The following is a 21,945-nucleotide window of genomic DNA, read 5'->3' on the forward strand; positions in this document are numbered from 1 at the left end:
TATTGTAACAATTATAATACCTCAATACATAAATATGACGAAACAACCCTCGATAAATGCCGATAGCTGCCTTGTGTATAGAGTAGACCCACAATAATACTTAGAACATTATTAAAATTCTCTGTGAAACATCTTCAGTTATTTATAGTGGATAAATACACAGCTCAAAAACTCAGGAGACATTAAATTCCATATCAAATTATCAGGTATACACACATTGGTATATTTCGACAAATAAAAAGTTAACATCTTACCTAATCAAATAATATAAAAATCAATCAACATTTTTGGTTTATTATAAAAATAGCAGATTGACTTTACTATACAATTATCTATATATATATATATTTATTTATAACTTAAATGCTTTAGAAATAAAAAAAACTATCAAAAAATAGTGAAATTGTATTTGTTTAAAATTTAAAGCAGAGTGTAATGGCAGCCAAATGTGGCTGGATAACCTTTTTATTAAAAATATATATTATGGTACTGCATGGATGAGATAAGAGACTTTGCACCTCATAGATAATGCAGCTAAAACACTTTTTGGTGGCTGTTTAAAATAACATTATATATTTCTTTGTAATTCATTTATTAAAACTAACATTAATGAAAAGAACTTCCCAATCATGTAACATTTAAAGTCATTGGAATATAAAGTCTTATAGAATTTAAAAAAATATATATAATACAAACATATGAATCAGAACAAGCATTACAATTATGATGACTATACATTCTTTATTACAGAATAAAGATTTTCTTCATTCAAACCTCAACTTTGTTTTGCATTTAAAATATAATAATTCGAGTTTTAGAACCTATGGAAAAGTTGCTGACTTGAACTAAAGACTGTGTATGTATGTGCTTTGGTCATACAACCATTACGATTAGGCTCATTTATATGTTAAAAATCAATATCCGAGTACGGTGTGAATATATCGATACATCTAAAAACATCAATTCTCAGGACAGCTATTTGTAAAGTTGGTATTATATGGTAAATATGTACATATACATAAAATGTTGTTCTTACAATATTATGAAAATTGTAATTTATGAACAGCTGTATCATTCTTTTCATGTTTCAAAATACTTTTAGTCAAATTACGTAAAGATTTTTTGATTATCGTTTAAGCAGATTTTAAACATAATCTCGAATACTTACTATTTAAATGACAAATGTGTAACTAAACATAAAAATACATATTCAATGATACCGAGGACTTGACTTTGACAAACAATTAGCACAGTCTGTAACAAGGCTGTACAGTAAAACCTCGTCAATACGAATTCCACAGGACTGAATATTGAAAAAAAATTCGAATTACAAACCATGAAAAGATTAAAATTTTGAAAAAACAAAAAAATTTTTTGATTTTCATTAATTTTGTATACAGATGTGCTTACGAAATTTCCGATTCCGTGTAGTTAATGGGTCATAAAATGTCAGGATTATTTATATCACCTTCTTAAAGTAAGTAATTTATGTTTTAAGAAAAATCCATCACAATTTTAAATGACTGGCTCATGAAATAGTGTACTTTATTATGATTTATAAAATATTTTTGTATGCCAGGACTCTGAAATCATTTAGAATTACGAAATTCGAATTAAAGGTATGGTTTTATACGAAAATAATGTTCAAGGGACTTTTTTTTTGCGAAAATTTTGAATTACGGCGAATTTAGAATTATCTGTGTTCTTATTAATGAGGTTTTACTGTAATCAGTTTTAAAGTTTTGGAGATAAAAGAGAAAAGAATCAATTAAATCGATATTGAACCTATTTCATGTAATTTTACATATTATATAATATTGATGAAGCGATGAAAAATAAAAGGATTAAAAATTAATAAGCATAAGTCAGAGAATATTGATTGCGTCATTTTAATAAATGTACGGCATTTTTATTTAAAGTTTGTATAAAATATAAATATGTATTTTTTCTATGGGTGACCCTGCTTGTAGGCACCCCAGATGGTTAAATTCACCCGAGTACATAAATAGTGTAAAAGAATGGTTCTTAGATTTACTTATACTTTTACATACAATAGAGAGTTATAAGTAAGTAAAAGTAATATTGTCCAGTAGAATTTAATATAGAAATCAATACCATAGTTCTATCTATACGGAAACAAATGAAAAAACCTTGTTCTAAGATAATGGCATTTGAAATTTTCATACGAATTACCATTTGAATTCAAAATTCTTGATTTTTATAGGAAATGTGAGTTTTTTTTTATTTAGTCTAATGCGCCGGCTAGACGGCAGCAACTTGCCTGCGCGGTATAGACTTTTACAGTGATTTTCCATACACACAGGCTTCCCGATACAAACTGGTTTGCACAGGTAAGCTTGTCGTAAAGCATGAGCGTCTAGTCGGCGCTTAATAGTATATTAAGAAATACTACTGAATTTTTACAGGAATCAACCCAATATTCCCGTATATAATTGAATTACTGATTAATCTCAAAAAGGTTTCTTCAATTTTATGACGAATTGATTTTTGGTTTATCTTTTACTTAATTATAAAGATTAGATCGTTCTACGTCGAATAGTGTCATTAATTAACGCATTCACTTCGGACCTGTTAATTACTATTTAATTACCACATTTAATTAACATGCTAAAAGTATCTAATGGCAACATACCAGTTGCGTTGGTAGCACTGAATGAGTTTAACTCAAAAAGTAGAAAATTTATTATAGAACTAGGGTAATGAAATATCATTAATTAAATGGTTAAATTTTCCAATCAAAGTTACCAGACAATTTAGAGATTAGTTTGTTGTAGAAAGGATGGGAAGTATTATGATTGGAGATTCTTAATTGATATCTTTGTACTTCATAAACAAATTGTATAAGACTCGCAGTGTTGATTTCAGGTCCAAGTTTACGATATCTGCAAATTAAAAATTATTAAGTGACATATAACATAATTAATAACAAATATACTAGATTTGGATTTTAAGATGAATTTCAAAAAACTCGAGGTTTTTTATGGACATCACAAATTGTTGTTACATTGGTTCCAAAGAAATCGAAAACTCAAAAATCTACCGGATATTCAATTTTGGGCAAAAATTTTGAGTAAATTTCAAATGCGTAATACACATCAACACATTTTAAGCGGTCTTAGCTAATGACTCACTAGTACATGCAGTGGGCGTAAACCAGCAGAAAGTGAAAAAAAACAACCATTACAAAAACCGCTCAATTAAAAATAAATTGCTTAAAGTCATAGATACAATGTTTTACTTCCTTTTATATCTATGTTTTTCTTTATACAAATCCACACATGCAGTCAGATTTAGACAAAATTTGGAGGGTAGACGGAGGCCGACAAGCCGGAGTGCATGGTCGGGGTCTCAAATTTCAGATTTAACCCATTGCACCCCGGGGACAGTTTTACAGTTTTTGCGGAAAAAGGCCGCCGCGTACAGGTCCTTGAAACACATAAGTTAATGCTGCAACCCCCATTTTTATTGAAAATGTCGCTAGAATGTGTACATTTAAAAAATATTGGCATTTATTTCAGCTCGATCGGAGTCAAATGGCAAAGTAAGATGCAAATAATTGTTATTAGAATTGCATATCAGTAGGGAGCCAACCGAGCCGGCGCGGCGCGGACGACGGAGTGCTGCCAAATTATCTAATGAATCTGTCGAAATTTTGTCAAAATCTGACTGCGCGTGTGGATTTGTATAAAGAAAAACCGAAGGACGGTACAAACATACATCCCAATATATTCTTCAAATTATAGTATAGATTATTGTGTGAATAAATAGAAATATACAAAAGTATTAAGTATGTTGTATATACTATTGTAGTGGAACCTCTCATAACGAGTAATTCGCATGAGCAAAACCGATTTTTAAAAAATGGCTCCCTTAACGAGCGACATTTCGCATAACAAGTGACGCGGAAGAGCTTATGGAGTTGAATCATGTTTCACAGCAAGAAGTTGTGGAGAAGAGTTTGTCAGCGGAGGAGGAGGAGGCAGCAAAGCAAAAATCTTCTGGCGCAATAAGAGAAATGCTTAAAGCATAGGAAATTGTTGCGTCATATATTGAGAAGCATCACCCTAATAATAGCTATGCGTGCTACAAATTTATTCAATGATAATGCTGTATCACATTTTCACTAAATTTTGAAGCGTCGGCAAAAACAAATATTTCTAGACAGCTTTCTAGTCTAGTTTCTAGTTCTATAAAAAAAATTAGTTATTGTCATAAATTCATAAATAATAATAAGTAATTTTCTTTGAATAAACATTACAAATATTTTTATATTTAAATGGGAAATATTGTTTCACTTACCACATTCGCGGACGCATGTTAGCTATGTTAGTGATATGACACATTAAAATTTAAATTTTTTTAAATTTTCGATTTAGATATATAGAAATGAGTCTTTAGATACAACACTATCTAATGGAAATATGTTCGCACTGTGACACAAGTAGATAGGGAACAAAGTGTTTTAATCCAAAATATGACTTTATACACATCGTGTCATATTACATTGTACAATATAGGACGTGTATAGACATTCTGTCATATCACACTTAAAAAAACCAAGTCTATAGACGTTGTGTCCGCGAATGTGTTAACGTGTGTTTCACATTAAGAGTAAGATTCTGGAACGAATTCAGCTCGTTATGCGAGGTTCCACTGTATCTGATAAAGTATGATACTTATGAAAATACTCACTCCTACATAGGGAAATGTAATAAAATGTACTTGTTAAGCCTTTCTTTTTATGCATTGAACACACTCAACACTGCCTTTGTGGTTATTTTCTTTTACGCCCGGTAGCAATTTTTATTATCGATTAATGCCTTTTCATATCAATACCACTCTTCTGGATTATTGTAATGACGTAGATGTGTAGTATTATTGAAATCATTTGAACATCTCTCTTTTATTTCTGGTGTTGTAACATAACAATAAATCCTTTCACGGAAATAAAATACTTTGGCCTGCACTGAGCGTTACCCTTTTGTTATAGAGCAGGTTCGCTACTAAGAACCATTTCTATGCGATGTGCGTTTTATTGTTATGTGTAAAATACCAATACATAATAATCAATTAGATATACTTTCCCTGTCTTTAAAATGAAGTTTGTAAAAATATATAACTACCTATCCCACCTTAACACTATACGGTCCGCGAATTTTCGAGACGTACCTACACCAATATCCGGTATTTTTAAATGAAAATCAACAATTTCGATCGCGAAGTTAAAAATGATATAACTTTTGAACCTATTGATATATTTCAATAAAATTTTCAGAAAATACTTAAAATATATCAATGCATCAAATTGTGTCATTTATTCAACACTTGTCAACCTCTGGCCCGCGTTCCATAAAGGTAAACTATATAATTTGTAAATTTTCGTAAATTGTTTATTATATGTTATTAGATTAGTTCAATTTGTTAAATATAATGTAAAGGAAACAGCCTATTGATATAAAGCAATCACAATATATTAGTTTTTAATTAAAAAATGTAATAAAATATTCAAATACAAAATGTTTTACACTGCTATAGAATACGTATCAATTCATTTTTAGCGCTAGCTACTCATATGTCTGATTATCAAATATAATAAAATAACAAAGACTTCACACAAACTGTTGAAAAAATAAATGCACATTCATTCCCGAACGAACACTTATTACTGATTTATTGGTTTTATGAGTTTTATGGCTGAAGCCTAGCCGATAGAGGCAGTGCAGTGGCGTGCATATTTTCGACTAAATTCAATTAAATAAAATGCACGCATATACATTCCCACCGCTTATTACAATTTGGTATTTTTGTAAGAATCGAGACAATCCAATAACAGTGCAGAGGCGTGCGTAAAAAAATCATATAACAAAATCTATGAGCAATAAATTGTAAAACAAACATCTACTTATATTCCACAAAAATATTTGAATGAACACTCAATCTTATGGATAATACCTTTAGATAACTGGCTAGGCACGAAATAACTATTGGCACATAATAATATAGTGTACGAGTAGATTTAAAACAAATTAAACACTAAAACTGAAATTATTTGAAATAGTTTATAAAACTATGAATGTAAAATGAACTAACAACTAATACACTTTTTTAAATGATAAGAAAAGCAATTACCAATATGTAGATGTAGACGTACTTTACACTCTTTGGACATGTAAATAGGTTCTTTTCGAAGTTTATGTGAGGAATACACTCCACACTTTCTTCTTAAACGTTTATTAGTTGCGGAAATCCCCGGAAATATTTGATTGTGACTGAAAATTGCGGAGATATTTGATGTAGTTTTATACTGCCAGAGAGTCTTTGTAATGAAGTAGGTGAACTGGTTTTATGGATTCAATCTGTATCAGAAGATATAGAAGGTGCATGCGTTTCCGCAACATCAATTGATTCAGATGTCTGTATATACTCGATCCAAACTTTATGTTCAACAAAAAATCGTGAAATTTCATTTTTCATTATTAGTGAAATGTAAATATCGCAATATTTGAAAAACCGCTTACGTGGCATAGTTTTCGAAAATATGGGAGTCTCTATAAGTGAATTTGTCGACCAATAAGACTGAGTTGCTTTTCTGACAATTCCCATTATTATCACCAATCCGAACCACTTTTTTAACTCCGACATGGTTATGTCCACTCATTTTTTAGATCTAGCTTCAGGACTTAAATTATCAGTGTCAAATGTTACTCCTGATAATCCTTCAAATAACTTGTTCTCTCTCGGCGGAGATCCTCAGAATCACTCGCGAAATATGTTGTACGTGGGCGTGTTCTCAAAGGAGCAAATGAGTCTGTTTCAATATCACTAAAATCTCCGATATCTTCACAGTCACTGGGAATATCTGACATACAATCCGCATAGTTTTCCTCTAAAAACGATTGGTCCTCCATTTTAAAAAGTGTTTTTGGAGATAAAACTAATAAAAAATATATCATCATCATCAGCCTGAATCTATCCACTGCTGGATGAAGGCCTCTTCAAGTTGCTTCCACTTCTCTCGGTCCTGTGCATTGCGTTGCCACGTACTTCCGCAGAACTTTATCATTTCATCGATCCAGCGGCCTCTAGGTCTACCTTGTGGACGTTTTGTACTTCTTGGATACCACTGGATGACTAGATTTGTCCAACGATTGTCTCTTCTTCGAGCTATGTGTCCAGCCCATCTCCATTTAAGGCTTTTAATAAACTCTATTACATCGCAAACCCTTGTCTGCTTCCTTATCCACTCATTCCTCTTTTTGTCCTTTCGCGTTATGCCCAGCATGCACCTCTCCATACCACGTTGTGCTACTCTAAGTTTCTGGATCTCTCTTTTACTTAGGGTCCATGTTTCACACGCATATGTCATCACGGGAAGCACACACTGGTTGAACACTTTGCGCTTTAGGCACAGTGAAAGGTCACTTTTGAAGACATTATTCAGGCGGCCAAAAGCACTCCAGCTTAGCTTTACTCTGCGAACAATTTCATCAAATATACATCCATCTATAGATACTTGTTGTCCCAGATAGATGTAGCTTTTCACCTGTTCGAGCTGAGTGCCATTGATGAGGATCTCTTTTTGGCCTGCAAAGCAGTTGAACATGACTTTCGTCTTTGTTACATTTATTTTCAAACCTACTTTGTTGCTTACTTCAGCGAGTTCCTGCATTCTGCTTTGGAGGTCTTCTGAGTCTTGCGAGAAAATTACTATGTCATCGGCAAAGCGCAGATGACTCAGGTATTCTCCATTTATGGGGATCCCTTTGTCATTCCAGTCAAGTTGCCTGAATAAGTCTTCAAGGGTAGCTGTAAATAGTTTAGGTGAGATTGTATCACCTTGTCGGACTCCTTTGCTGATAGGAAATCTGCGCGATGGTTTATGGAGATTTACAGATGCTGTTGCGCTACTGTATATATTATTGAAAATATTTATATAGCGTCCAGGGATTCCTTGTTTTGTGTAAAGGCGTAAAAAGCTCAGAAGTTACACCTTCCACCAAGCTTTCGAAGGCAACATTGAATCTTATGGAGCAGAGAAGGAAAACCAAGAGCGATAGACAGGCACAAAACGATATGGAGTTTTCATCACTTTGCAAAACCCTCCGAAGGAAGATTAGAGAAGACCTTCGTAAATTCAATGTAAACCTCATACAAGCAATTGTGAAAGCAGGCAGAAGTTTAAACAAAAACAAGCAATGCTTGTCGATAGGAAAACGTCAAATCACAGCACTAAAAGCAAAAGATGGTTCTATCGTCAGAAATTGGGAACACTTGTTAAGCCGAGTTGAAGAGTTCTACAGCGATCTCTACAGTGATGACACTGACAATACGACTATAGACTTAGATCTTCAGAGAAATGGAAATTCGGAAGACCATACTCCCGAAATTACATCCTGGGAAGTAACCCATGCTTTAAATTACATGAAAAGTGGGAAAGCCCCCGGGGAAGACGGCTTAACGATAGATATCCTCAAAAAAGCAGGAAAGGATGCAAATGAAGTACTTGCACAATTGTTCACAGCCTGCATATGCAAAGAGGATGTCCCAGAGGTATGGAAAAATGCCAGCATTGTCATTCTTCACAAAAAAGGTGACTGAGAAGACCTAGCAAATTATCGTCCAATAAGTCTACTCCCTATTCTCTACAAGACGTTCACAAAAATTCTCTCAAACCGTCTGCAAAATGTACTAGACGAGAACCAACCGAGAGAACAAGCCGGATTTAGAGGAGGATACAGCACTATGGACCATATCCAAGTCGTCAGAGAAATCATAGAGCGGTACCAGGAATACAAACTGCCACTATGCATGGGTTTTATAGACTATGAGAAGGCGTTTGATTCGATAAAGAAATGTTCAATACTCGAAAAAATATATATCCTAGCTAAAATATACTTAGATTAATTATTTTTTCAATGAAATTAGTGCAACAAATATAAATAATAATAGCTATTATTTATGCAGTTACACAAGCAATAATCTCCCGAAAAAAGCGAACGAAAATGACAACGCGATACAAGTTCACATTTATAACTGTTCTCATTTTCAAGATAAAATTTCTATCATGGATGATGAAGCATGGTGGACGTTTCATGGGTAGTAAACCATTAAAGACAAAATATCAAATAGCACGCAATTTCATAGCTAAAAATCGGGTTCATTTTTTAAAAAAAGAATGCAGGTTCATAAAGGGTTGACTACCACTGAAAAGGGTCGACAATTAAATTTCGAAGTTGAAGTGACGACACTGGAATATAACATTGAGTGTTTATTACCTTTTTTGTTTATGTCTCGTGATTCACCCGCCTAGAAACGGGCTTGTAACTAATTAAAAAAATGGTATAGGTACAAAAAAATACTGAATGGTATTACGTCCGCCATCTCTGTAAAAACCCCGAAATATTTTTTTTCCATCGTGCTTTTACTTCTTCCACATGTCATTCAACCATCTGTCGATAGATCTTGCAACCAAATATTAAATTTCATATTTATTTTTCACAGTAAAGATATGCATAAGTGAAAACGCCACGTTGCGTCGCCGGATCGTAACGTTCGGCTCGCAAAGGACGCCAATGTGGCGTTGCCGGACCGTAAAGTGTTAACATACCAGCTTAGGTAGAAATATCTTTGCCGCTCAAAATGTGTTGATATTAATATTATCTTTAATCAGAAAAACATTACCTTCCGGTCTAGCTTTGGGCCTGGCTAATCCAACATCTTGCATCAATTCAAAGGCAAATGCCACATTGAGCACTTTCTGTTCGAAGTTCTGAGGAGTCAGGAAGAAGTCGTAAAGTGGGACAAAGAATCCTTCCAGTAGCCCCATTAGGAGACACAGGTACACTCCATCGTGGAACTGGGTATCCAGATCTGTCACCTCCAGGTTTATTTTACCGAGGTGCTTGTTGACAAACATGACCAATGACTGGAAACAAGAAATTAAATTGAGGACATAATTTTTGAAGTTATACTTCTTTAGGCGCATTTAGGAAAACAGATCAGTGTATTTTTGGCGTGTGACAAAGTTGCGCGTGCAAATGTAACGCATTAATTTGGCACGGGATGGAAGTTTTATCCGCCGATGCAACATAATTTATTTTGCGTGGCGACTTTCGGGTGTTCTAAATGCTGGAGGTTAGTAATTTTCAGCTGTGGCTTGGGCCGGTTGGGTAAAGACTGAATGTTGCAACTTTTATTATGATTATTCATTTTTCACTTCGGTCTCAAGCGTACATGCGCATAGTCGTTCAATACCTACAACCAAGTAAACAGCACGTGTTGTAAACATAACCAATATTGTGTCATAATATAAATATATATTTATAAACAAATTTCTGGAGACTAACATTCTACACTGTTAATTTATATTCATAAAACTATATTTATATTTGAGTGTATGTTTATTTTTCATTGTAAAGGTTGTGTATCAAGATTTGAGGCTATATTTATGTATTATTTATGAGTAAAATTATATATCAATAAATAAATAAATTTTGTGAATGTTGAGTTGGTAAATAATTCAAACAATGGTATGTTGTAAATTTACAATACTTAGACACTTCATACACAAAAATACATATTTTTATAGCTTAGGGTAATATTTGTCGTATATCCCATGTCAATTTATATATAAGCGGTTTATAATTATTGAAGACAATAATAATTATTATGTTTCATCACAAAAGCCAATATCACGTTTCAGTTAAATCATTAAATAGGCTATGTTTTACTTTTGATTTGTAATAAATTATTATTGTTAACGAAAATATTTGTACAGTCATCTGTTTAAGGTGTTTAAGCAAAGATGGTCGAAATAGCAGTTTGCTAAATTTAAAAAACACAGGTTTTGAGATTTTTTTCCCAAAGTAGATACATTCTGCAATAATATTTTGTTTTGTTACGTCAAAGAAGTATAACTCCTAACGCGCGGACATAAATACACACACTGATTTTTTTTATTAAATAACAGTTACACTGTTTGTCCGAATCATTGGAAAACACCGCCATAACATTTTATATACCATCTATGCTACAGCACACATGGAATGTAAACACACTTAACAAACAAACCTTGAACCTAAAGATATCGGAGGTTTTCAGTGTGGGCCTTAGTACCTGGTAGTATATTCGAAAATTTAATAATACCGGCCAATTTTAATTCAATGCTAATTTATGTTTACAATGATAGATTTGTATGCTTTTATCATTAAAATTTTAACATAGCATACTGTTTTTACTTTATTACTTTATCGGAGTAGAAATTGGATATGACTTCAATTCTCTCCCCTAATTTGGAGAATAGCCAATGGCAATAGACATACATCTCAACTCAGAACAGTCTCTTAAAATAATAATACCATTGCATCACGTCGCAAACTTACTTCTGCGAAGTTAAGGGGACGTTCTACAGAATTGGCCTTGAGAATTGAAAATATGATTTTTTTACATGTGGTCCATAATATTTGGTCTACTAGTTATTATAAAGAGGTTGCGTCAAAGTTGTTTATGTCAATAAACTTGCTCCGCGACTCGATCAACTCATATTTCATATTTATTCTGTCAGGGCTGTCGAAGACGTAATTAATATTTATAGTTAATTAAAATTTTATTTATAATAAGTATATATTATTTAAGTTTTGTGCATCTAATGCCGGGTCCACACTGGCAACAAGTTGCTGGCAACCTCCTTAGATTTTACGATAATTATCGTAAAATTTCTTAAGCAATTATGATAATTATGGTAAAATTTAATGAGGTTGCCAGTGTGGACATGGCATAATATCCACTGTGGTTCATGTAATGGCATGGACCTGTTTTTTCTGGGATCAACCAATTCAGGAAGTAAACAACCATGATCGAATTTTTTCCAGTTTTGGTTGCATTATATTCCAAAACTCGTTTCCGATGTTATAAATGGAAATTTCTCAGTGTACATAGTAAACAAACCTACGAATAAAAATGAAAATGAATGTCATTCGTCATTTAGATAAGTATATACACATTTTGATGTTATCTTGCAAAATAAACAATCATCTGACCTTTTCATTATATTATATACATGCAAATGTATGTTTTCAAATAATTGATATGGATTATACCATTGTATTATTTTCTCGAAATCATAAAGATATTATAATAGTATTTGAGTATCAACCTATGTTCAATTTGAATTGGGTTATAATAATAATATACCCGTAGATATATCAATAGTATGTTTACTACGATATCCACCCAAGTTATCAGTATGTACTTGCACAGGTTTGATTAAAAACTATGATGAAATTAACATTTTCAAAATATTAATATATATATTATTTTGATAGCTCTGCTTTCTGATCGGCGGACAACGTGCAGGTGTTTATCAAATAATAATATGCGACGGCCGACAATATCAATAATAATGTTTCTTAAAATAAAATCTCCGATGATTAGTGATTGTTGCGAAAAGATCGAATTAAATTAACGTGCATAGGACGCCGAGGTTCCTTTTATACTAAATTATAATTGAATACCTATCTCTTGAGCCCCCCCTCTTAATGATATAAAGCAAATATAAGGGTGCGATTAAATGAAGAACCACTGCTATACATGGATTGTCTAATGGCAAATTCACACTTTAATTACTATTCAAAGGTTTCAAAGACAACTCAAATGACACAATACAATCAAGAAAAAAAAGTAAATTGCCATCTTCGCTCATAAGCGGAGAATTTATTCAGAGTGAAAGTTTACAGATTTTTCACAAAGAATGGTCGTTAACCATACACACAACAGATTGTAGCTCTGCATCAAATCCACATAGATTTTTGTCCGATCCACATTTTGCTAACATAAATAACTTCTTTATTAAAAAGTATTTATAACCTTTTTCACTAGCTGTAACTCTGGGACGTGATCAAAGAGGGAATCAAAAGCATCTCGCTCACATCTCATTCCAAGGTCATCGTATGTAGATGTAATATCTTCCAGCTCTCTCCTAATTATGTGTAAAAGCAAAAAGAAGAGATCAGAGAACATTTTAATCCACATATAAAAAGATAAAGCAAACTTTTTTGACCATGTCCGGTCATAAGATCATATCGAGGGTATACTGACAGAACGCCTTAACTCAGTTTTTGCTGTTTTTCTGTTTTAAATGCCAAAATGTATATAATTTTACGCTCTACGTCCTGGTAAAACGCACAAAGGCATAGGATATAATGGTGAGAAAATAGAAACATTATTAAATCATATTGTTATTTTTTTATTCTGATAGAAAGCATGATAATGACCTAATGCGTTCCGCGTATACAAAATACAGGACTTGTAATATGTCGTATATTGTGTTTGCCATAAAGGTTAGTCTTTATAATGTAGAAAAAATGTTTTTAAACCATAAAAAAATCTACGTGGGAGAACGCTTTGCAAAAAAAATTAAAGTCCCTTTTGCGATTATCTCAGAACTTGTTTTAATGACTTAATGCTTTCTGTCAGTATACCCTCGATATTATGGACCTCCACAGAGTGGAGGTTTGTATTAACTCATTCAGTGCGCTAACCGCACCTGGCCCAGGGCCATTAGAGGTCATTAGCATGTTATCCAATTGGGTTAATTCGTAGCTCAGCAGTGAATGTATTTACAGCCATAGTTTTTTGTTAAGGATATTAGCCACTTGCTCAACCTATTAGGTCCTAACTCTGAGGTTCATACAATCATTAAAAAACAATATGTGCATTTGCCAGACCCAGGATTCGAACCTGGGACCCACGACATTATAAGCCAATAGGATAGCCATTTAGCTATCGTGGACAAACACATAAGAGGAAAATCAACTAATTTATTTGGAAATGACAATACAGGCGGACCTCGACTTTCGAACGTTCGACTTTCGCACACACTTTCAGGAACCAATTATGTGCGAAAGTCGAGGTCCTCTTCTACTAGGTTTAAATAAACAGTTTTGTTGAATGCATTGATTTCATGATAGTACCTGAAATTAATGAATTACCTGTGGGAAAGTTGATTGGAGGCATCTTTTTTGACTACTACGACAGAAACGCTCACATTTTCCGGAAGACGTACTGGCGCTCTGAAATGGCGAGCCAAAGCGACCAGCAAGTGCAAAATACTCACAATGTTCTTTGAGTGAATGGAGTCAACACTCCACTTTGGTGACCAGCGTGGTTGCCCTAAGGCCTGAAAAATAATATTCCTTATAAATCAAAACATTAATTTTGATAATCGTAAATGAGGAACTAAGGATCTACAGAATACAAGTGCACTAGTTACCAGGTTTAATGTAATGACTGCAAAATTAAATATGCAATTGTAAATTTTACATGTTTACAACATTCTGTAAGGCGTCTCCTTCTCAAATGATCCATTATTATTATGTATAAAAATATGTAATTTTTTGTTTATAATTGTTTTGTACATTTATTAAACCTTTCCCGGCGACCGTATTCCAGTAGGATACAGCTAGTACGTAACAAGTGGGCGACCGTATAGCGGTCATATACGCAAACCTTGACCTGTCGATAAGGCAGGAAATATTATTCATACGACACTGAGAATTGTATTAGAAAATAGCCCGATTCATCCGCCTACTGCCACCTACATAACTTTTTCGAAAATATTTTATTTTAATATCATAATCAACGATGTTTCAAACCCTTACGATTTATCGAGTTTCGCCGGCAGGCACATTTCGATTTGAAGGAGCGCGCGATATTCGACGCCTGCGCAGTAAGCCATTTACATCACTCAGGACTGTGCAAGGAGTCATAATATTGTGTTGATATTTGTCGCGATCGCGTTACGTCTTTTATGTGTGTTGTATTTTCAAGCATTGTAACTGAAAACTGATTTTAAAACAATTATATGTTTATTAATTTTCGATAAAACATTGTAAAAACATTTATATATAAGTTGTGTGTTGACCGCGATTATTATAATTACGTTTTTGTACTGTTGTGTCCGTACTTTGAGTGAAATTTTAAACTGATATTAATAACTGGTGTGTGTACGTCTGGTTTTAATTACTTGTGTGTGTTTGAACTCGTGTTTATTGTCAGCGTAAAAAAACTTATTAAAAACAATTTTTTGTCGAATTTAAAAAAAATATTTGTGCTTAAACATGGCGAAAGAAAATGTAAATATAGGAGCAATCGTGATTGAAGAGTTGGGCTCGGATTACGACATGTCTGAAGACGAATTGGACCAACAGGACAGTGCCCGCGATGCAGATGATGTGGAGCATGATATCGAAGAGCCTATTGAATTCTTACGATCTTGGAGAACGGGGCCTCATATTCCTATTATTCATGATTTTGATGATTTTCGATCTGGCGTGACATCGAATGACTTGGATGAAACCTCTCCCGAGTGTCTCTTTTTTGAACATTTTTTAAATGGTGATATTATGGTAAAAATTGTAAACCAAACACTTTTTTTAATTTTACATACAATGTGACCAACCTTGGACCAAAATCGCGGTCACACAATTGGGAAGATACTACTGTGCCGGAACTCTATACGTTTTTTGCTGTATCCATGCTGATGACGAGAAATAAGCGCACATCAATAGAAGAGCATTGGAGTACCGACCCGTACTTGCACACAGATATTTTTGGTAATATAATGCCCAGGGATCGTTACCAGCTTATTTTACAGATGCTGCATTTTTCTGATCCCAATGTAACCACAACCACCCCAGACAGACTCGCTAAAATTAGATTACTATTGGAACACACGAGAAAGATATTCAGAGAGTCAATGATACCACACCAGAATCTGTGTATCGACGAATCCATAATAGTTTTTAAAGGTAGATTGATTTTTAAGCAGTTTATCCCATCGCTTTGGAATAAAAATGTTCGTCCTGTGTGATGTTCTCACTGGATACATTATAGACTTCATTATTTATTGTGGAGAAGGGACCGATATAGAGGACACACAAAATTTGGGAATTTCTGGTGCGGTCGTCACGACACTGCTAAATGACTATATCGGCAAAGGTCATACACTGTGGTGTGATAACTGGTACTCCAGTCCGGCACTATTTAAATTTCTCCATGCTAATATGACCAATGCATGTGGAACGGTTAGGAAAAACCGAAAAGAGATGCCGGATTTTAAAAAATTGAAAAAGGGAGAGACTGAGGCAAAGTGCAACAGTCCCCTTTTAGCTCTAAAATGGCATGACAGAAGAGACGTTCACATGCTGACCACGCTTCATGACAAATCTTTTGGGCCAACAGGAAAAATAAACTTTAGGACTGGTGAGCCTATTCAAAAACCCAAATGTGTCATTGACTACAACAAAAATATGGGCACAGTTGACAAAGCCGACATGATGCTCAGTAGCTTGTCGTGCATGCGTAAGTCCATCAAATGGTATAAGAAAGTGGCGTTCCACATGATAGGTTTATATTTATTAAATTCATTTTATTTGTATAAATTTATAACAGGACGTAAACAAACATTGGGTGAGTTTCAGCTTACCGTGATTAAACAATTAGTGGATAAATATAAAGTGAACCCTTCAAATACACCCCAACCTAGACTGTCAACAAGCGATAATCCAATTAGACTATTGCCGAAAACCGCGATACGACACTTGCCAGAGCTACTTCCGCCAACTAGAAATACCGATAAGCCTCGACGTAGATGTGATGTATGTGGCAATTCGAAGAAAAACAAAAAAAAACAAACACTTTCCCATTATGTTTGCGTAGCTTGTGATGTAGGATTATGTTTGAACCCATGCTATAAACTCAACACAAAACATTTTTAAAACTGTTATTGTGTGTGTTTTTTTTGTTAAGTTTTGTAAAAAATAAACTTAAGATTTAAATATTAAATGTGTCAATTAAAAATAATTTATGTGAATTCCTCACCCAAAAGGGGCATATGTTTAAAAATTCAAGTGTGTGATTAATTGATTTGTACCGTGATATTAACGCATATCACGTATTGGGCAGCTCCAATTCGTTCTGCAAGCATGGCTGACGAATGATATGGGTGAGAATTTTGTTACTGAAATATTTGTTGGTGTATTTTTGAGTGCATTGGGTAATTAATTCCTATTTTATATGTGTCACAGCGATCTTTATGTGTTTGAAGGCAATAAATGTCAGACCACTCATTTTTTACTGCTGTATTTATTACGATAGAGCGAACAAAAACATTTCGTAAAAACGAACCGCAGACAGAGCTTATTCTGTATTGAAACTTACGCGGCGGCCGGGTTAAAACATTCTGAATTCATCTATCTTTTCAATTCAAGGATGAAACCGTCATGAACAAATCAATAATTGAAAAAAGGACAGATAATAGTTTGGTTTTTTAAATATAGATACTTAATAATTGACAAAACCAATTAGTAGGACTATATAAGATATTGCTGCATTGTTTTATTTGATAAAGAAAAGAGGGAGTATTACAAAACAACCTTATTAATGGCTCTCAAGACAACAGCCAGCTTTTGTCGTTGCCCATCCTCAGATTGGGTGACTTCAGGAACATCCAACTTATGATTCGTAAGTTTTTCCAGGAGTTTCTGCAGAACCTGTCCATCATATAAGTCTTCATCGATATCCTTCACGATGATTCGCTGGTGTGCCAGTTCATCATTGATCCAATCAATCAGAACCAGGATCAACTGCCGCACTTGGGGATCGTCCAAGGATCTCGGTTCAATTATCGAACGCTCTTCATTGTCGTCTGTAATAGCAAATATCATTTTATAATGTATCAAATAAATAGAAATATTGAATTACACCAGATGTTTACATAAGGTACGTTCCAGTAAATTTTACAACCGTTTGACACTTCACAAATTGACGCAATACGCATGTGTAGTAAGTAAACCAGAAACAGTTTGAGATATAACATTTGGTTCACTGTTCCAGCAAACTTCAAAACATTCTCTGACCATCAAAAGTGGTTTGGTATGAAACGTCAAACCACTTCTGGATCTGTGAAAGTGATAATTGTCCAGACAGGACCTAACCTAAAAATGATGGTCATTTATTATATTCATATTGCGTAACATATGAATATTAGTTATAATATTTTTAGGATTAAGAAAAATCAGGATAAGCATTCTTCGACTTTTGTGTTCTGATGCCATGATATGTTCGTATTAATATTTTAAACATTTACACAGTAGGAGTTCAGTTGAATTAGGTATATAGCTTAGTAATCAATATCTATTATTCATAAGTAACCATATGCGAACAAGAAACCGCTTTTGCTCTTATTATCCCATAATTTCAGCCATATTTTCTACGCAGAGTTCGATTTAATATCATCATAAATTATCATGTCAGACCAACAATTTATTTTCCTTTTATTCATATCTTGTAATAAATTCTAACCTACAAACTATGTGTTAAGTCAACAGAGAATGATCAGGTTTTATATTATCTAACTAATTTTTAATACTACCTATCGATTTTATGAATTTATATTCGATCGTCTAAGTCACATCATGTTAACATGAAAACAATCAAAGAAGTGGGTTTGGGTTTTAGGGTTCGGGCAAAAGTAATAATTTTTAAAAACCTTTGTCATATAAATCTCACGAATGAACTATGGGTAACTAATGGGTACCTATTCATGAAGCAATATTTATATTTTATACATTTAAAACGAATGAATACGACAATTACATTTGTGTTATCCTAGACGAAGAGCTATTGGTTAGAATTTCATAACAAATTGACATTTCAATAATGTGTTGCTGTTTTAGAGACAAATAAATCATTCAATTAAGTTTAGGTGTTGGCAACACTAATTGGTAGTCAGAAATCGCATTCCCGCAATATTTCTGCCAAATGATCTGAGATCCAGCCGTCCGGTTTGATTTGTTCGATTCAGTTTGGTTTGATTAGCTGGAACATAGCAATACGTGAACATGCAAAATCTGATTTCATTCACAACAACTATAACCAATTCGTGTACTCCATAGTTTAAGTAACATATTTTGTTAGTAAAACTATAGAATATACAACAATGAATGCCAACAGGAAAAGCATATATACAGAATGGATGGAGAAAGACTGACAATATCTTCTCCACACTGTAATAAATACAGACCCAAATAATTTGAGCAAATTGGACTGTGCTAATCGATTTGAGCAAATAATGATTGAATCTAAATGGAAATCTGCAGCCAACACATCATGCCAAAAAGTTGGGCTTGAAAGGTGTGCATGATTGAAAATTGTCTCAAACCCATGCAGATAACTGAGCATGTATGCTGGTCCAAACATGATGTATGTATGTTTTTGAAATTATGACAGCCTTGCAAAGTATGCAAAATGCAAAATCTCAGGTCTACAAGACTTTTTGCTTTTCATTTTATTCACTTTTTCATAATAACACATAGGTACTGAAGCAACTAACAATAACAATTTATCATTTCTAATGAAATAGCTGCAACCAAATTGAGTATGACGTGTGGACGAAAATCTGTGCAAATTATTTGCACTGTGCAATATTCACAAATGAAACATTTACATGTACGACTGTATGACATTGTGGTAGCAGATATGGCAACACCAGTGACATGCGGCAAATATGAGAGTAGGAGGCACTAGCAACTATAGCAACCATAGCAACCAAAATAACAACGATATAAACAAGACCGGACGCAATGAACACAAAGTGAATATATTATAATCGATAGTAAAGACATTGCACATTAGAACTATTACTCTAAAAACATGGTATTAAAAGATCTACTAAAGACATTGAAACTTACTCAAGGTGTAATCTTCTGGTGGAATTTCTGGCGCTGTTGGACTTCCTGGAGAATCGATTGCATATTTTCCTTCAGCTTGAATTTCTTGAACTGGAAGAAATATTAAAAAAGGACCATGAATGACAAAAAAATTGTGTACCTAATTGAAATTCTACATTGCGTTCGTGATCTGTATATTATATAAGTAGCAGTTCATTTAAAATACCAAAACAGATTAATAAAGTCATGTTTATCAGCAGATTTACATTTTACTTACATGTAAATAATCATTATTTTATGTACTGTACGATTCCTTGATTCTTTAGCTTTAATAATTATTAGTTGTATCATTTGACTCTGTATTATTACAAGGTACGCCAGATGATATTGTGTCTACTGCAGCCCTATGTTGTAACTTGTGACATGAAGTCACCCGACGACATGACGTAATTGTGATGTATGCTCAATACACGCATCGAGGCGAGCCACCCAATGCACACGGCTCACCATAGATATTATTATGCTGAAACAACTATTTGTGTATGGGGACAATGAATAACGCCAGTAGTGTTAATTTGTCGAAGACTATTGACTCACTCAGGTAGTACGTCACAATGATGTCATGTCGCCGGGCGACTTCAACTCGCAAGTTACAACATAAGGCCCCTGTAACCCAAAAATAAGTAGGTTGTGTAAGGTTTTTGGTCTCAAAACACTTTAATCACAATGACGATATGGAGTACTATAAAATTTCCCTATTTTGGTCAATATGAAAGTAGAGAACTACATTCCTCCCAAATTTCAGCGCAAGACCACGGGTCGACTTGACAAGCCTATTAATTCGATCTTGGATATTGTGTCATTTTCAGTGTTTACCCAAATTAAATTTAGAATATTACGTCACATGGGGTGTTAACAAAAGCATGACAGATATAATACAAATCTGGATTATTTGTTACATTTATGACATTCTCAGAACGAATAAATAGCGTGGGTTAACTCTACAAAACGCAATGACCATACAAGGTTGTCATCCAAATCACAACACGCCCATAAAATTGTATTACCTTCCTTTATCCTCTTTTTCCTTCCTAATGTGCCAATTTTATCCCAGAAAGATTCCTCTTTATCCTCCTTTTTCCCTGTAACCGGTTGTTTAGGCGATTTTGGGCGAGGTGACGCCATTTGATAATAGATTTTATTATAAGAAAATAAATCTGACACAAATCAACAGCACAAATGCATACAGACAGACAACACAACACCCAGGCGACAGATGGACGACAGCGATCACAAGTCAGTGTTACCATCTTCCAAGAATTTAATTATAGTACGTGTTGTCACCTGTTGGAAATTGGGTTTTTAGTTTTTCTCAAAAAAATAACTGAGAATTTGAGAAATTTTATTTAATTTAATTAATTTAAAATTTTAGCAAAGTTCTCTGATCAAAAATGTCTCCCGGTGAATTCAACAAATTCCATTTCGCAATATTGGAAAAAATGTGTTTTTATCAAAGAGATTAATTGGGCACAATGCAATCTCTTTGACATTAAAAAAATACGTCGAAAGGACTAAAATGTCGATATTACCGTACCTACTATAAATAGGTGCAAAGTACTATAATTCCATAACAGAAGATAAATTATTGGCGGGCCAAGGAAAAAATGTTGCTCAAGTAATAAAAAAAACGCCCTTGACTTCGATTTATGGAATTTATCGAATTCACCGGGAAGCATTTTTGGTCGGCAGAGGTACCTAAAACAGTTGATGAAAACACGTACTATTGTGTTTTATCGAAATACTGTAATTTCTTGGACCGTGTACTATAATTTGGTGACAAAAATATGGCAACACTGTATCATCATTCATCTATCCCACCCGCATTCACTGCAACCTTGCAACACTGCAATTCTGGTTTTGCACCGACGGTTTTGTGCATGCGTCGAGGAGAGGCATGAGAGGCATTCGTTAGGCTGTCTACATTTCTGTTGATAAAACAGCATTTTTAGAATAATTTTAGGTATTACATCATTTTCATCCTAGAACCGAAATGCAAAGTTATTAAGCGTAAGTAATAAATAGTATTATACTTACTTTGCATTACACGAATGATAAATATTCAGTATATTCTTATAAACATCATCTCTGATCATCACTGATTATTTGTAAAAATATGAAAGCAAACTTTTAATTTTGT

The 21,945-nt window shown here is 33.7% G+C and overlaps 1 protein-coding gene across 1 annotated transcript; it reads right to left on the reverse strand.

The window, feature by feature from the left end:
• Window positions 1-548: 548 nt before the first annotated feature.
• parvin (beta-parvin) lies at window positions 549-21,033 on the reverse strand. The gene is made up of 7 exons (XM_085941602.1): window positions 20,816-21,033; window positions 19,770-19,859; window positions 17,454-17,725; window positions 14,010-14,197; window positions 12,886-12,997; window positions 9,703-9,946; window positions 549-2,903 (listed from the first exon to the last, which is right to left on the reverse strand). The coding sequence occupies exons 1-7, from the start codon at window positions 20,931-20,933 to the stop codon at window positions 2,827-2,829; spliced, it is 1,101 nt and encodes a 366-aa protein (XP_085797728.1). The 5' UTR covers window positions 20,934-21,033; the 3' UTR covers window positions 549-2,826.
• Between the last annotated feature and the right edge of the window lie 912 nt (window positions 21,034-21,945).

This window comes from Rhyacophila brunnea, unplaced genomic scaffold (assembly GCF_057557595.1).
Source record: "Rhyacophila brunnea isolate RB1 unplaced genomic scaffold, BYU_Rbru_1.0 scaffold_1, whole genome shotgun sequence".
In the NCBI taxonomy this organism is placed as follows: domain Eukaryota; kingdom Metazoa; phylum Arthropoda; class Insecta; order Trichoptera; family Rhyacophilidae; genus Rhyacophila; species Rhyacophila brunnea.

What these genes read in the sequence shown, in the direction of transcription:
- parvin (XM_085941602.1), bottom strand. Translation starts at nt 20,933, where the DNA reads ATGGCGTCACCTCGCCCAAAATCGCCTAAACAACCGGTTACAGGGAAA. An exon ending in ACCAGAAGATTACACCTTGA is followed by an intron (nt 17,726 to 19,769) that starts GTAAGTTTCAAT and finishes TTGCTATTACAG; the next exon opens with ACGACAATGAAGAGCGTTCG. An exon ending in GCCCAAAGCTAGACCGGAAG is followed by an intron (nt 2,904 to 9,702) that starts GTAATGTTTTTC and finishes TTTAATTTGCAG; the next exon opens with ATATCGTAAACTTGGACCTG.